This window comes from Tachysurus vachellii, chromosome 15, assembly GCF_030014155.1.
Source record: "Tachysurus vachellii isolate PV-2020 chromosome 15, HZAU_Pvac_v1, whole genome shotgun sequence".
Taxonomy (NCBI): domain Eukaryota; kingdom Metazoa; phylum Chordata; class Actinopteri; order Siluriformes; family Bagridae; genus Tachysurus; species Tachysurus vachellii.
Genome location: NC_083474.1, coordinates 4,111,971 through 4,130,102, shown reverse-complemented (window position 1 = coordinate 4,130,102; position 18,132 = coordinate 4,111,971). Strand labels below are relative to the sequence as shown.

The 18,132-nt window shown below is 41.8% G+C and overlaps 1 protein-coding gene across 1 annotated transcript in view; it reads right to left on the bottom strand.

The window, feature by feature from the left end:
- Nucleotides 1-17,701, bottom strand: part of LOC132858065 (endothelin-converting enzyme-like 1) — a 37,834-nt gene extending 20,133 nt beyond the window's left edge. Inside the window, exons 1-8 of the mRNA XM_060888240.1 lie at nt 17,096-17,701; nt 16,205-16,471; nt 15,943-16,011; nt 15,284-15,394; nt 13,823-13,915; nt 11,641-11,765; nt 7,562-7,784; nt 5,319-5,417 (exon numbers count right to left, since the gene is read on the bottom strand). Coding sequence (XP_060744223.1) covers nt 5,319-5,417; nt 7,562-7,784; nt 11,641-11,765; nt 13,823-13,915; nt 15,284-15,394; nt 15,943-16,011; nt 16,205-16,471; nt 17,096-17,701 — 1,593 coding nt within the window. The remainder of the gene's footprint in view (nt 1-5,318; nt 5,418-7,561; nt 7,785-11,640; nt 11,766-13,822; nt 13,916-15,283; nt 15,395-15,942; nt 16,012-16,204; nt 16,472-17,095) is intronic.
- Nucleotides 17,702-18,132: the final 431 nt, after the last annotated feature.

Sequence of the window (18,132 nt, the reverse complement as noted above, 5' to 3'; positions counted from 1 at the left end):
ACAAGAACATCTAGGTTCAACATCCCTGGCAACCTTGTAACTTTTTGTCTCCTCAAGGAATCTTCATGCAGCACTTTTACCGTTATCTGGTACATGGCTTTCTTAGACATGTTCTTAAAGAGGTTTGACTGTGGAGTCTTAAAAGACAAAATGGAGTCTGTGACTTCGTCCTCTTCCTCCGCTCTCACCGCAGGGAGAAATCGAAGTCCTAAAAAACTCCATGTCGTTCCTCCTGTCATGAGTAGTCCCATGTCTCTGTCCAATGTACATTTTGTAGCTGCTTGGTAGTGCATTGTAGAGTTCTTCCTGCAGTTTCGCAGTTAGACGCGAAGATCTCAGCCCAGTCAATGCTTTCAGCTTTTCCGTTGGTATCCAGACTCCTTCGTCTAGTAGGTGGCCCAGCATTGTGATGTTGTTGTCCAGTAAACACCTGCGTATGCTCACCGAGGACAGCAGTCTCGATTTTATGAAAGAGTTGAAGAAGAGTGGTTCTTCCGGAGTCCATTGCTCTAGATTGTCCATGACTCTTTCTGTTCTTGTTACTGTTTTCCATGTGTGCAGCATGAATCTGTAATAAGGAGTCAGCTCAGATAAGCTCAACCCTTCTAGCTTAATTAAGAACAGATGTTTGTCAAGCTTGAGGCCACCTACTTTCCTCAGGATGGCACTTGCAGTTTTCTCCCACACCACATCTTTGTGTTATAGGAGTCTCCGCGCTGCTTGTATACCTGGAAGACACAGATTCTGCTCCTCACGTCGCCCACCTTCCTGTACCGGCAGGTAAAGTAGTGCAGCATGCAGCCGGTGTTGTCCACTCCAAAAGAAGTCCACTATTATTCTTTGTATGTTAGAAACCAGCTCTTCAGGTGGTTCCATAATAATAGTCCTGTGCCACAGAGTTGATGCATCCAGGTTGTTTACTACCAGAACTCTTTCTCTGTAAGACAAATGTGGTAATAGCCATTTTTACTTGGACAATCGGGCCGAAACCTTTTCCAGCAGCCCCTCCCAATTGTTCTTCTGGAATTGTTCATGTCCTTAAACTACCTCCAGGATTTTTAGTCCATCCCTTCTCCACTGTAGCCCTCCTGGAAGTTGTGGAACTGCTCTGTGCTCCCAGTTGCCATAAAACCTTCACTTTTGACCAGTTTAGTCATGCAGAGGAAGCTTTTTCATATGTCCCAGTGGTCTTTTTTTAAAAGTGTGATGTCATCTTTCTCTGTGAAAAAAACAGAAATGTTGTCTGTATAACCTGCTAAGATCACCTTAAAATAACCATTACTTTTGGTGTTAAAGTCCCTTTTAGTGTTGTTCTGAGCCTACATATTAGGGGTTCGGTGACTAGACTGTATAACTGTCTGGAGAGTGGACAGACCTGCCTAATACCTCTAGTCACCGATACTGGGGCACTTAAACCTCCCTCTGCTTTAACCATCACACATTTCCCAGAGTACAGAAGTTCTACATAGGATATAAAACCATTTCCAAAGCCAAAGTGCTTAAACACGTTAAAAAGGTACCAATGGTCTACCCAATCAAAAGCTTTTTCCTGGTCTAGTGATAGTATTCCCAGTTTATTCTTATTTAGCTGATTAAAATTGATTATTTCCCTTAATAAAAAAAGATGATCTATTATAGACCTTTCGGGGATGCAATAAATTTGATCATTTTTGATGACTGAATCTTAGGGTTTTTTTTACTCCTGGTCACTTCATGCGTTTTCTGTGATCCAATAGCTATCCAATCGTAAAAAAAAAAAACAGGTGTAAATGCCCTCCGAAACGTTTTCGAGACGGATATAAATCTGATCGTTCAAACCACTTCAGGAGGTGGTCTGGGACACATTTCAGATGAAACTGGACAGGTGTAAATGAATGTGGTTGTTCAAGCCACATACGTCATCGCTATACTCCTCCCAAACGGAAGTACGTCACTCGCAAGTGACTCACGAGTCGTGCATCGCGCCAGAAACAAATAAATGTAAATGGTGTTTTTTGTAGCATAACCGTTGTAACCAGTTTTTCCGTCTTCTTTTTGATTGCATTCTGAAAACCGCATACACCAAAGCGTGTTCCATTTCAATTACCCCGGAAATGAAGTAAAATATATTTGCATTTTGGGCGGGAGTAGAAAGATCGGATCGATATCCGATTCACCAAGACGCATTTATGTGGCCTAATGTAAATGGAACAGTTTTAACAAATCAGATATCCATCGGATCAGCATGCATGCATTCTGATAAAACCCCATGTAAGTCTTGTCCCATTAAAATCCAGAAATGTTGATAAATGTCCACACGCAATCCATCTATTCCAGGGGAACATCCCTTGGATAGCTGAGACATTGCCTCTGTAAGTTCCTGAAGAGTGATGGTCCGGTCCAATTCCTGTCTTTGTGTTTGCTGTATTTGTGGCAGCTCTTTGAGTAAGTCCTCAGCAGATTCAGCATCACAGCTCTCAGCACTGTATAACTGTCTGAAGAAGTTACTTGCTAGTCTCCTCATTTTTGCTGGGTCAGATATGAAGGGTCCTGTCTTCTCCATCGTCTTCTGTTGAACACTTTCTGTCCTCAAGATTAAAAAAGAAAGTACTGGGAGAGTCCATGTTTTTAATGGAGCGGTGTCTTGCTCTTATCAGTGCCCCTTTAGCTTGTTCCTGTAACAGGGAGCTGAGTTCTTGTACCTTTTTTGTTATTCCATCTTCCTGTGTGGAGTCATTGCTGTCCATGATGCGTTTTTCAATGAGTTCAATGTCTCTTTGTAGAGACTGCACTGTTTCTTTCAGCATAGCAGTTGAGAAGGATGTATAATTCTGGCACAGCATTTTAATGTTGACCTTCCCCACATCCCACCAGTGGCTAAGACTTTCAAAAGAACCCGTATTCATTTTCCAGCTATCCCAGAAAGTTTTAAAACTCTCACAAAAAGTAACATCTTGTAATAATTTAACATTAAAAATATTATAATAGTTTTCTTTCAATGTTTTCTTTATATTTATATTTAATAAAATCATGTGATGATCTGAAAACCCATTGGGTGCAATAAAAAACATTCATCACTCTGTTATTCCAGGTCTTTTTTAAATAAAACCTGTCTAACTTTGCTCCACTGACCCTGTTATCATTTACCTTAAGCCATGTCTTACCCCTTCATGTCTTACCCCTTCATGTCTTACCCCTTCATGTCTATTTCTCCAAGTATCATTTGAGGTCATTTGAGGTTCTTTGAAATACCTTTTTTTTTTTTTTTTTTTTTTGTAAAAAGATATAAAAACAGTAGCTTTTTATTCTACGTGTGTAAGTATCAATCTTCCTTTAACTAGACAGCACTGTTTCTTGTCCTATGACTCATGGACATATTCCTTTTCCACAACATTCCCCATTCTACTTCATTATCAGTGTCAGTATGTGTTTCTTGTAAAAAGTTTACATTGAGTTTTTTAACACTTATAAACTTATTAACCATTGTTAATTTATTCCTGTCTCTACCCCATTAATGTTTAATGTTCCAATTTTAAACACCTCCATGTGAAAAAGGAAATAAAGGATAGAGAAGAAAGGAGACAGTAAAATAAAAAAGACACCAGATGTGATTTATCCATTCAACTATTTTATTTTACTTTGTTTTTCCTTAGTTTCGTTACCATCTTTTTCAGTCCAAACCTTTTCTTTTTGTCCAGACCTTTATGGCTAACTGTCTTTTGTAACAGTGCTGCTGATGTTATGAATTTGTCTACATCTGGAAAAAAGTCTTTCACCTCAACCACTTTGCAGAATGTTACATCCAGAAAATCATTAATGTCTTCGAGAGAGTATGTGTCTTCTATTGACTGTGACCCAACATCAGAAACCTCAGATATCGTGTCTTCATCCCTCATTTCTGCATCCACAATGTCCTCACCTTTTGGCCTGTCTTCTCTGTCCCCAGTTATACCACCACTACCACCAACTTCAACATCTTCACTCACAACACTCAAAACTTGAACAAGGTTTTAGACTCGTGTTATCTTAAGTATGTAACCTAGTGACCCAGAGTTAATGTATCAAATGATAGAGACTTCTGCCAAATGCTGTAAATGTAAATGTAACACAATTTTCCTCCTATTCCACCATTTCAGTGTTCAGGCTTACAGCGATCCCCTCGTTACCCTGCCCAGCTGCCCCCTCGTTACCCTGCCCAGCTGCCCCTTGTTACCCTGCCCAGCTTCCCCCTCGTTACCCTGCCCAGCTGACCCCTCGTTTCCCTGCCCAGCTGACCCCTCGTTTCCCTGCCCAGCTGACCCCTTGTTTCCCTGCCCAGCTGACCCCTCGTTTCCCTGCCCAGCTGACCCCTCGTTTCCCTGCCCAGCTGACCCCTCGTTTCCCTGCCCAGCTGACCCCTCGTTTCCCTGCCCAGCTGACCCCTCTTTACCCTGCCCAGCTGACCCCTCTTTACCCTGCCCAGCTGGCCTCTTGTTACCCTGCCCAGCTGCCCCTCGTTACCCTGCCCAGCTGCCCCTTATAGGAATGAGCCTTGTGTGGACATGCTAACCTCTTATGTCCAAAATCCCTGCACTCAAAACACTTTGTGTCCTGTGGTAGCGTACAGTATGAACGATCTTCCCTTATATACCACTCTAAAAGACACATCCGGTTCCTGTTGGTTTAAGAACATGAACACGTGTCTCCTGAAAAACATGACATGCTTTAATCCTCCATCCTTACAGCCTAGAGGAACTGTTTTAATCGTGCTGTCTAACTTTCCGTATCGCATTAGCCCTCGCTCTATCTCCTCATTAGGAATGAACGGAGGCACGTAAGCTACAGTTACCCGGACAGTCGGGGCAATCAGCAGTGAAAGAAATTCACCACTTACCACAATGCCGGTGTTGGTCAGGTGTCTCATCTGATTCTCCTCCTTCACAAAAACCACCCATTTGTTCATGCGAGAAGCAGACGATATGTTTTCATTACTGATCTCCTTCCCTATTCCCAGTGACACTTCCTCCACACTCAAACCTTTGGCTGGCACTCACGCAACGCCATAACTAAGGGAGACAGGTGACGCCACCCTCTGTGTGAGGGACGCCATCTCGCTCCCGCCCTGCTACCACTCACCTGACTCACTTACCTGACTAATAAACCACACTTTCAGTACAAAAACTTATAATTAAATCTCTGTTCTTTTTACTTAACCCAAAGAGACTAGCTGTATCAAGAAAAGTGAAAAGGAAAACAGAAAAAGCGCACGATAGTGCTCACCTCCTGTGAACACTCACATACACACACCCAAACACTCCTGAAGGCAGTGTCCATATGTTAATTAAGTCGTTTTTCTCTACCTTGGCTCTCGCCGCCTCTTTGGTATCTTCGTCCATCCAGTCAAGCTCCTGTAGTCTGATATCCAGAGAGTGCTTTATGTCCTCCACCAGCTCCTGTACCTGCAAACCACAGCCAGAAAATACAATGAAGTAAAGTTTAAAAAAGGGAAAGGTGTGATTATTATAGAATTATTCTTGATTATTAATTTGAGGTTTGTTAACCAACCAGCAATGGATGGGGTGTATTGCTCATAATGCACCACACTCACTCACATTCTGTCAGTTTCTTTGCAAGGCTGAGATTTTACTATGATTAGTTTCAGGCCCCACCCACATATACGTTTGTTACAATAAGTACAATAAGACACGAGTCACTCTCTGGGTTGTGGTCAGAAGCGTCTGAGACACTACTGTAGCTAGAGCGCATATATTTTTAGTGTCCCATCATATATTTCTGGCTAATTGCTAAAAGCCAGTTGGCCAAAAAATAATGTTTGATAAAAATCTTATGATAATAAATGTTCTTTTAAGCACTTCTTTTAGGAAAATGATTTATTAAGAAGACTTTTCTGTAAAACATTAGCATTTGGCAGAAACCGTGAATGCGTTAAGGGCTGACTAATTGACTGCAAAATCTCATTTGAGAGGAATTTATTTCACTCTGTTTCTAATATTGATGTGATTCTCAGTAACAGACGACATCTTTTGGTCGTGACAACACGGTGACCTCAAACAGTCTGATACATAAACCAGAAAATCCCACATTGTGTTGATCCTTCCATCTATCCTTCTATCTCTCTATCAAAGAACTGCATAGAGGAAGAGGAGGAGGGTAGAGACAGCTTTAAACAGAAGAGAGGGGAGAGTGAAGGGAACAAGGGAAGAAGAGATCACATTAAGGTGAGGGATTAGGAGTGAGAGAGAGGGATTAGTGCAGAGACACAGAGACTGGATAAGAAGGACGAGATGAGATAAGAATAAAAATTGGCAGAAGAAAGACACTAGAGGTGTGTTTGACAAAAAGACTTGAGAGCAAGACAGGTATGTGGGACACGTCTTCTTTAATGTGACTTGCACAGAAGCCACACCTCCTTCACAGACACTGACACAGACACCACACCTCCTTCACAGACACTGACACAGAAACCACACCTCCTTCACAGACACTGACACACACAGGCCACACCTCCTTCACAGACACTGACACAGACACCACACCTCCTTCACAGACACTGACACAGACACCACACCTCCTTCACAGACACTGACACACACAGGCCACACCTCCTTCACAGACACTGACACACTGATGCCACACCTTCTTCACAGACACTGACACACACAGGCCACACCTTCTTCACAGACACTGACACACACAGGCCACACCTTCTTCACAGACACTGACACACACAGGCCACACCTTCTTCACAGACACTGACACAGACACCACACCTCCTTCACAGACACTGACACACACAGGCCACACCTTCTTCACAGACACTGACACACACAGGCCACACCTTCTTCTCAGACACTGACACAGACACCACACCTCCTTCACAGACACTGACACACACAGGCCACACCTTCTTCACAGACACTGACACACACAGGCCACACCTTCTTCACAGACACTGACACACACAGGCCACACCTTCTTCACAGACACTGACACACACAGGCCACACCTTCTTCACAGACACTGACACACACAGGCCACACCTTCTTCACAGACACTGACACACACAGGCCACACCTTCTTCACAGACACTGACACACACAGGCCACACCTTCACAGACACTGACACACACAGGCCACACCTTCTTCACAGACACTGACACACACAGGCCACACCTTCTTCACAGACACTGACACACACAGGCCACACCTTCACAGACACTGACACACACAGGCCACACCTTCACAGACACTGACACACACAGGCCACACCTTCACAGACACTGACGCCACACTTTCTTCACAGAGACTAACACACACAGGCCACACCTTCACAGAGACTAACACACACAGGCCACGCCCTCTCTTTACAGAGAGTGACACACACAGGCCACACCTTCACAGAGACAGACATACACAGGCCATGCCCAATTTATTGACAGAGGCCACACCTCTTTCACAAAGACTGTCACACCCAGGCCTAGCCACCTTTGCTGAGACTGAAATCTACCTAGATGATGTCATATGTGACTGGCTGTATAAAACTGTAACATAAGCTCTGCCTGCTTGTGCCCCCATTACATGCCTTGGCCTTGCTGCGAGTGGAGAAGTGAGTTTGGACAAAGAGTGCACCCAGCGCCATGCCAAAGTGTTTGTTGGCCTGACTGAGACACAGCCGGTTGAGCTCCTGCTGTCGTTCGGTTCCATCTATCTCACGTGAGAACTCGTGGATCGTGCTCCGGAACCCTGTGGATAAATGTTCGCTGAGCGCTGCCACGATCCTCCACAGCATATAGTTATGCAAAACCCTGAGAGAAAGCGAAAGAGAGAGAAAGGGGGAGAGACAGAGAGAGAGAAAGAGAAAAAGAGTTAAAGAATAAAACTTTGAGCAGATTTACTGTTATCAACCTAAAGTGGATTATTTTCCTCTAACAGCATGTCAAGCGCTGTATTTCTCTTACACCACTTTTTTTCATTTATTAAAGAATGTCGTTATACTTTATCAGTCTAAATACAAGACTTAAAGCTACAGTTTTACCTGTGACTGTTACAAAACTCTGACCCGGGAGACTCCTTCTATAAACTGGTAAAGAAAATAAATGAAATCTCGCCACATTGACATTCATATGTGTTTCAGAATCTGTTTATTTTAAGTGGTGCGTGTACAGTGTGTACACACCCCTGTGGATGAGCTGTTACTATAGAAACTATAACACAGTAGAACAAGCGTGTTCATATAAACCTGTGATTTGCAGTTGCACTACATTCAGAACTGCTGTTAGAGAACGTTAATCAGCACCTTCTGACCAATCAGGACACAGGATTCAGCAGCAGCGTGGTGAAAATCTCATTAATGCACTATAAAAAAGAGCCGAGCCAAATGAGCGTCTAAACGCTCTAAAAAGATTAAGTCCTAATTAATTACCCCAGGATGTAAACAGATGGAAAATGTCACAGCGAACAAAACAAGCTCTCGCTCTTTCTTTCTCTCTTTCTCTTTCGGGCACTCGGCTCGGCTCTTACACCGTGATGTCATCCCTCGCTTCTGACACGCAGACGGCATTTTAATCATAAATGTGCTTTTTCTTGGCTCGATGCCGGTTTTCCTGTGCCAACAAAGCACTTCCACAGCCCACTCAATTCAGAGGGAAGGGAGGGATGGAGGGATGAAAAGGAGAGGGGACATTGTCTTTAAACCAGGAGAACAGAAAAAGAAAGATATAATGTAGAGAAAAATGATAGAAGGTATACTGTAGGTTGGAAGGAGGAACGAAAAACAGAAGAAGAACATGCTTTGTGTTGTGTGATAAATGCATACTTATATAAACAGATAGAGAGAAGGTATGGATCAATTGAGGGGAAAAGAAAAAGTGAGAGAGGGATAGGAAAAGAGTGATATAAAAGAGAATGTAAGAAAAAAGAGATAGGAAATAGGAAGTAGAGTGAGAATATTAAAGACAGAAAGAGGAAAAGTCAGAGGGAAAAGTGTGTGTCTGTGTGTGTGTGTGTGTGTGTGTGTGTGTGTGTGTGTGTGTGTGGCAATGGAAAGTCTAATCACACGTATTACAGGAACGTGTCTAATACAGCAATGGCTGACACAGGTGGGGGATTCTGGGTAATCTGGTTATCTAGTATGCATAAAAGCATGTGATGAATGCCTGAGCTAAATCACACACACATACAAACACACACACACACCACACACACACACCACACACCACACAATCATATATAGTCTGACATACATGCAGACACAGACATGTTTGTAAAAAAACCCACAAATAGACTGCATACTGACAGAAATCACATTAGCACTCAGGACACACACACACACACACACACACACACACACACAGGGCTAAAATTAAAAGTTGGGAATAAAAGTGAGAAACAAATGAAAGAGGTGAGATTTAAGAGGCTTTAAAATTAACTGGGTCACTGCAATGTCAACACACACACAAACACAAACAAGCACAAACACAAACAAACACACCCGCAAACACAAACGCACACAAACACAAAAATGCATGCACACACAAACACACACGTGTGTGTTAGTAAAACGTAGAACAACTCTTTTTAGTACATTGTTTTTAATATAAACCGTTTCAGTTAACTTTAGTTTATTCATTATTTTAATTAGTTTAGTTTACAGAAATATATCGAATTGAATTCTTCTGTAGTATTTGTGTGAGTGTTTGATATATTTTTTGTAATGTTTGTTATAGAGTTTCATTCATTGTCAGTTCACATTTCTAGGTTTCAGCTTGTGATTCTTAAGATACATTTGTTCGATTTTATGTAGATCTGTTTTTTCAGTGATTATTCACTTTATCTTGTACTTTCTGTATTTTATATATATATATAATAACTAGGGTTACTTATGCTAAGAGCACGGCATTAAATTATAACTTGGTAGAAAATGCTGTTATATAATTAATGCAAATTAGCTTTGACAAGCCCGGTGTTTATGCAGAAGATATCATGCTCTGTAATTTGATCCTTTACATCCTGTCATTTCAGAATGCTCACATGGGTATAGAAGAAATTTCCTGCTCTGTGATACAAGCATAAAGTAAGATCAAACGTGGGGAAGGCTGAAGTGTGATCCTAAAGACTGTTAGCATACTGATTTAGCTTAAAGGTCCTGCTAGCATTCACACAATTTGTGTAGTTAGCGCTGCTAGCGAGTCGCGATTGATGTTATTTCGCAGTCAGCATTAAAAGATGCCACTTTCTTCCTTGTCTTTGCTCCAGAGAAAGAAAATCACAGCACTGAGCAGCAGCAGGAAACAAAGTGAAGGAAGAAGTGAAAAGAAAGTTAAAAAAAAAAAACCAAAAACTTTTCAGCATTATTCAGAAAGAAACCTGCCGAGAGGCTCACGACGATGTGCTGCCCAGAGAGAAAGAAGGGGATAAAAGAGGAAAAAGAACAACTTAAAGACACAAAAGTCATCCCTCCTTCTGTACCTGCAAGTCGCACAGATGAAAGCCCATTGGCTGGAGCGCCAGGCATCGCCATGGTGATGATAATAACAGTGATTATGAAGGAAGGTTTCAGTGTGTGCATATTACATGCCATGATGTGTTATTATAGAAGTGAATAAAAGAAGCTGAAAAAGAGAAAGTAACTTTGATCTGCCGCGTGTCAAGTGAGAGAGAGAGAGAGACAAAAAGAGAGAGAGAGACAGACAAAGAGAAAGAGAGAGAGAGAGAGAAACAAAGAGAGAGAGAGAGAGAGAGAGAGAGAGAGAGAGAGAGAGAGAGAGAGAAATAAATGCAGAGTAACACTGTGATTTTAATAAGTTTATACAAATTTTATTGTTATATTAAATTGATTAGGAAAGATAAGAAAATGCTCTAATTTTTCTTTTCACATTCTAGCCGAGTTGTTCTGTGCAGTTCGAGACAGTTTATGTTTGTAGTTTATCTTTATTAGTATTTTATTGCCATTTTTATTTTCATTTTACAAAATAAACCTGATTGTGGGATGATGAATGAATATCTATTTTTATATATTTATTGTAGCCAGATGGCTATAAAGAATTTTTCTCTTTGTATTTTAATTCCTAGGATAGTTTATGTGACTCAATGCCCCCCATCGCCCCCACTCGCACACACACACACACACACACACACACACACTAAGAGTTGAGTTAATTTGTATTTACATTTAAAAAAAAATGAACAGAGACAGATGGTATAATAGTCAGTATTGAATAACTGTCAGTCAACCAGATACACACACACACACACACACACACACACACACCCCACATCAAGGTCCCCAGAGTCCAGGAGTCACCCGTAAGACTTGACTAACATCAGTGTTCTCTCTTGGGCTTGAGTATTATCTTTGCTTTTGTGTGCGTGTGTGCGTGTGTGTGTGTGTGCGTGTGGTTAAATGGGGGCGTCATGGGTCGATACTAATCAGCTGTGCTTCAGCAGAGGGGTCACACAACAGTGGAACCACAAATGCAACCAGACTCATTCTCTCTCTCTCTCTCTCTCTCTCTCTCTCTCACACACACACACACACACACACACACACACACACACATAAAACTGAATACTTTATACACATTAGTGGATCAATATCATACACAATTATTGAATATTTATTCTGGTCTTTCTTCCTTTCTTTCTTTCTATTTTATTGTATACCTTTTTGATGTGGTCTTGATGATGTCAGACACTTTGTACATGTAGTCTGTGGCCAGGACCACGATCTCTTCTTCCTCTGAAAAATTATCGTGGAATATTTTATCCAGCAGCCGCTTCCAGTGTAACTAGAGAGAAAAGGAAAAAGAAAAAAAAAGGAAGAACAAGAAAGCATTCATAAACATTCATAAACGTCCTCTTATCGTAATGTAGTGTTTAGACTCAAAAACCATTTTCTGCCTGAATTTATAAAGAAACTCCAATTACTTTGGGACGTATTTCAATTATGGTTGTATTGATTCATAGCTCATTTGGGACTGGCGTCTCTGCCAAGCTTTTAAGAAATGTAACTCGCCCTCTCGAGCGTTTCCAGATCGGCTCGACTTGGATCGATCGTGCATGACGCTGGCCGGAGTGGTGTGTGTGTGTGTGTGTGTGTGTCTGGAGTTGGTTTCTTTTTCATTCGAGTTTGAAAGTCATCTGAAAAATGTTACAGAAATCTAAATGGTGAGAGAACTGGACATGGCAAGCCTTAAAATCGGGACGGAGCGTCTCATAGTGCTGCTGAATTCTCGACTCTGATTGGTCAGAAGGTGTTGATCATTCCTCCATAACATCAGCTTTGACATTAGTGCGGCTGCAACTCACGGGTTTATTTATACTCAGTGTGCTCTTTCTAAAACTCTGTCGTTTCTATAGCAACAGTTCCTTGACAGGGATGTAATGTACAGTAAGAAGATTTGTATTTTACATTTATGGAAGGAGTCTCCAGTGTCAGTGTGTTTAGGTTACGGTTGGCTGGACAAAGCTGACACGCAGCAAGCTGACTGAAGTTTTATGTCCCAGTGATTATTTTGATAAGAATCATAAAATCAAGATAAAACTTGCGAATAAACTTAATGAATTAATTCCTGAAATGATCTGCAGCTCCCTGAGGCTGGAGCCTTTAAACCACTGGTGACTGCTATAAATTCGGAACTAATTTACAACATATATGACAACTTTTGGTGAAAAGTGAATCATATGTCAGACTGAACTTTAAGGAGAAGCCGGTAGGAAATAATTAACATTATTACAGAAGGGGTTTCTTTAACACAGACTTTTTCTGCATCATTAACTCTATTATGTTCATTCAGTCGAAAGTCCTCTGTACTTGGCTTAATAATAAAAAAAAAAAACACAATTAAATTTCAGACAAATTAACATGTGCGTGCTCTCTCTCTCTCTCTTTCTCTCTCTCTCTCTCTCTCTATCTAATTCTTGCTTGCTCATTAAATCTGTCTCTCTTTTTAAGTTAAATCAAATCAAATCAAATCAAATCAAAAACAGTTTTATTGCCATGAATTGTACACTATTGCCAAAGCACTGCATGGAATAAAGAAACAAAATAATCATGGTAATAATGACATTTAAAGATAAAAGGTAAAAGTATCTAAAAAAAAAAAAAAAAAAGGCATTTGATAATTAAAATAAAATTTGGATGACTTTAGAGCAGGGCGTTGTGTTCAGTTAGGGATGTTAATAGCTGAGTGTTGAGTACACAACAGATGATCTTCCTGAGGTTACTTTTCTCTGTACTGAGCTTTTTTTTCCACAGGCTTTTCTGCTCTGTTGGGCTTTAAGGCTGTTGTTGTATTTTCTGAGTTCTTGGCTTGTAATAAGGAAGTCAAATGTATGCTGGTTGTTTTTTATTGTTGATTTGAATTTAGTCTGATTGTAGTCTGAATTGGTTTAGGTTTTGGTTTTCTGGGGTTTTACAGAAATGATCAAATTATGTTTTCTTCTCCCTCTCCATCTCTCCATCTCTCTCTATTGCTTGGTCTCTATCTCTCTACCGCAATCAAATTCCCCCCAAGGCTCTTGATCTTTAGAGTGTGTGTGTGTGTGTGTTTGTGTGTGTGTGTGTTTGTGTGTATATGAGCATGTGTAAATACTTCGGTGAACATATGTGTGTATGTAAGGTGTAAGTGTGTGTATGTGTATGTATATGTTTGTGTATGCATTTGCGTGCAGATATGTGTGTGTATGAGCATGTGTGTGTACAGTATGTATGAGCATGTGTACATATTTCTGTGCACGTATGTGTGTGTCTGGCGTGCATGTGTTTTTGTGTGTGTATTTGTGCATAATAGTGTGTGTGTGTGTGTGTGTGTGTGTGTGTGTGCGTGTGTGTTTGTGTACTCACTCCAGGAGCCATGCGTTGGAGCTGTTTCAGTGTGATGCGATTGTACATGCTGCTGATATCTTTTCTCTGATCCTCAAATTCAGACACAGTGATCTGGAAAAAGATAAAGCAGATCACGGAGATAAAAGCCGCACCATCAAATTCCTCATTCTGGCCAAAAAGAACTAGGCATCGGATTTCTCTGCATTGGCAAAAGCAATCACAGCGAGCAGAAGTACACAAAGGAGAACAGTCATTTAAACTGACAATTAGGTTTACCAGTGGAGATTAAATTCCTGACACATTTTAATAAACTAGTATATTTGCTAGTCCTGGAGGAAAAAACCTTGCTGCTATCCTAAAACCAACAGCAGATTAAATGTGTGTTAGTTTTTACAGAAATAACAGACTCCAGTTCATAAAGTTAATGTAACTGGTTTTAAAACACAAGCAAATTTAATTCAAATGTTGGGAAAGTCATTTTCCTCTCAGCGTCTAATTATAGCGTCTAGTTTATAAAGAATTCGACTTAATGCTGTCCTTCAGGAAAATAACACAACAATTCTGTTTCCTACTTACTGAAATCACAACTTATAATATAAAATGCAAAATATGTCTTCGAATGATACCGAACATGCCACAGAAATGTACAGTTATTAAGATAAATTAGATTAAATCAAGTCTGACAGAAAACAAATATAATCGTTTATAGAAATGACAAACTACAAGAGAATAAAGGATCTGAAAGCAACACATCAGAAATGAGACTGTAAAAAGATTATGCTTCAACAATGAGTGTAAACAGATAACCCTCAAACTGCTCCACCCCAAAAACGCCCTGCCCCAAAAACAACTCTGCCCCAAAAACAGCTCCGACCCAAAAACAACCCTGCCCCCCAAAACCGCCCTGCCCCAAAAAACCGCCCTGCCCCAAAAACAGCTCCACCCCAAAACAGCTCCACCCCAAAAACAGCCCTGCCCACAAAAACAGCCCTGCCCCCAAAAACCGCCATGCCCCCAAAACAACTCTGCCCCTAAAACAGCTCAACCCCAAAAACAGCACCACCCCAAAAACAGCACCACCCCAAAAACAGCTCCACTCCAAAAACAGCCCTGCCCCAAAAACAGCCCTGCCCCCAAAAACAGCTCCACCCAAAAACAGCCCTGCCCCCAAAACAGCTCCACCCCACCCCAAAAACAGTATCTGTCTCAAAACTTCCCCACCTCAAAAGAGCCCTATACCCAAAACAGCCCTACACCTAAAACAGCCCCACTCCTATAATAGCCCTGACCCCCAAAAAACCTCCACCCCGGAACATCCTCTCCTCAAGCACAATTCCACCCTAAATCACCCCCTCCCCTGTAACTACTCTGCCAGTGAAAGCCCACACCAAAAATAACATACTGCAAAAACAACCCTCAGCTTCACCCCAAATTCAGTGTAAACACTGTCCACCAAAAAAACAGCTCTGATGTACTTACATTAGCCAGTCTCATCTCAAGGTCCAGGATCTCACGGGACTTCACCGTGGCATTATGAGCTCCCAGCATGCTCAGCAGCCGCTCCATTAACGCCTTGTAGGCTGCTAGGATCTAACATCATGACCACGGGACAACAGTTTAGATATGACATCATTACTACGCTACGTCATTCCTAACTTTAATATAATATCACACTGACACTGATTACTGTAAAGTGAAAACAATCAGTGTGAAATGGCAGATTTACACATGACCTCAGCTGTATGGGGGCGCAGGTGTGACATCATTAACTCATGCTGATGTCATCAGCTGGTGCCCTACACACACATCTGACACAATCGATTTGGTGTATGAGCTCAAAGAAAGAAAAAAGAAAAAGTGACAGATGGCTATGAGAGCTAAAGAGATGGAATAAAGAACGAGTAAGCACACAGAGGACAGAATAGAGGGATTAAAACTAATGGAAATGAGTTACAGTAATGACGTTACATACAACATTAGCATCCATTATAGAGCTAAGAAACAGGAATGGCCAGCTTTTGGAAAGGTCCAAATATAGTAAAAACCATGGTAAGTGTTCACACACACACACACACACACACACGCACACACACACACACACACACACACATGCACACACATTTGTACATGTGCTGTACCTTCACACTGTCCTCATCCTGGCTTAGGTACAAAGTCCTCTCAGGCAACGTCAGGCCCTCCTGATCAATCTTCACACACACACACACACACACACACACACACACACACACACACAATTCAAGGTTATGTTAATTGAATATGGTTCCTGTATACAGTAGTCGATACTAGAACAGTCTACCACACACACGCACGCGCACACATGCAGACACAAATGCACGCACACACGTACACGCACACGTACGCGCACACGTACGCACTCACTCGTATGGCATTGCGTGACGAGTTTTTATCATCCACGTTAACAGTAAGTGAGAAGAAGACGCCTGTGCTGTACAGCCCTTGGGTCCTATAGAGCATCTCGTTAAAGTCAGGTCTCGTTTGTATGGAGCCACTTTCCCAGCCCGCACCACCAGGCGGTGCTCCAGCCAAGTCCCACCCGCCACAGCTGTCAATCACCTCCATCATGGGCTCGGCTCCGAGCCGGTCGATTTCCTGGATGTTGACGCAGGAACGATAAAACTCCTTCACCTGGATCCAAGGTAAATGAATGAACAGCAAACAGACTATCATTAAAAAAAACAGAAAGTAATTAAACATATGTCTGAATAAGGAAGTGCATATTTCTTATAAACCACAATTTTTTAATTTTTTTTTATTGAAATTATATTATAGAGTAATAACTTAAAAATATAAACGGTATAAACAATTAAACACAAAACCTCTTATGACGCAAGTAAAAAAATCTGACACACATCACAAATTTAAACATGATTCTAAAACTGATTGGTGCTGCGATCATAACCCTGTGTGCTGATATGGACCTTAGCTCAATGGCTGCTGTGATGTTCAATGCAGTCTTACCATTTGAATAAAATAATGTCACATATGCAAATTTTATGGCCTTCATTATTATGCGTATTATAATCCATTTAGATAGGTTAGATATTCATATGGCTGTTTCTTCAAAAAAATGATTGTCTCAGTTTAAATAATGTATTCCTGAATAATACATGTACACTGAACATAATACTGAATTTCTGTATTAGCTTTTGATAAACAATGAAATAAAACACTTGGTGTGTGTGTGTGTGTGTGTGTGTGTGTGTGTGTGTGTGTGTGTGTGTGTGCGCGCTTGTGCATGTGGGGGCAAACCTTTCTTTCAGCACTATTGGATCCTTTCCTTCTGACCGGTTCCTCCAGCAGGCGCTGTAGCTTCTCCTGGTTCTGCTCTCCAATGGCCGTGATGACACCATAGCTGAGTTTGTCCTCGGGAATGGCGTGTCGTCTTAACCAGCCACCGCATGCAAAGCTGTAGAAGTCATGACACGGTGCCACGCTGGCATCTACATTGGCCTGGACGAAGCGAGTAGCCCTCAGCAGTGAACGCCGCACCGTCCCACACTCTCGCACACACTGAGTGTCCTGAGCGTCCAGCCAGACCAACTTCAGTGCCAGCATGCAGCCCAGGATCACGCACACGCCACCAGCAAACACCAGAGCAGAGAGCAGGCAGATCTCACGGTGACTCCACCTCTCAGTACTGGGAGGCTTATTCCCACTGACCCCGCCTGCTACCCCACCCCGGGACCGCCCACTACGATCCAGCGACCCACCCAGTGTCAAACTCATGCCATTGCTGCTGTACCGGCTGCCATACTTCACTTCCTGGAAGTCGTCATAGTGTGCAGTGAGCGAGTAGGTCTTCTCCAGTGAGACTGGGGAATGCGGCTTGGATTTGTTAGGGAACGTGTGGAACATGTTGGTTCACACAGAGGGCATGACCTTATGACCCTTGACCTAGCTTAGGTGTGAAAGAGGAAGTTCTTTACCTGCTCGCCTGTAGTTTTTCAACAATCCTGTGTAGAGATTGAAGACGGAGACACAGGATAATAAGCAACATTGAAGATGGATGATACAAATGTTGAATCCCTGATTAAAATGCCTGAGAATGACAAAACACACCCCTTTCCTTGTCAAGCCCTTTCTCCCCCCATCACTTCTTTCTTTTTTTTTTGTTCTATCGCTCAATCCTAAAGTTGTTTAGATTGATTTCTGACACTCGTCTGTACGAGACGTGCAAGCCCTGCAACTCCAGCAAGCCAATCGATCAGAAAGTGGAGAGAGATTTGAAGAAATAGAGCAGACTTACTTATTTACGCTTCTAGCAAAAGCCAACGTTTTGCAGAGTT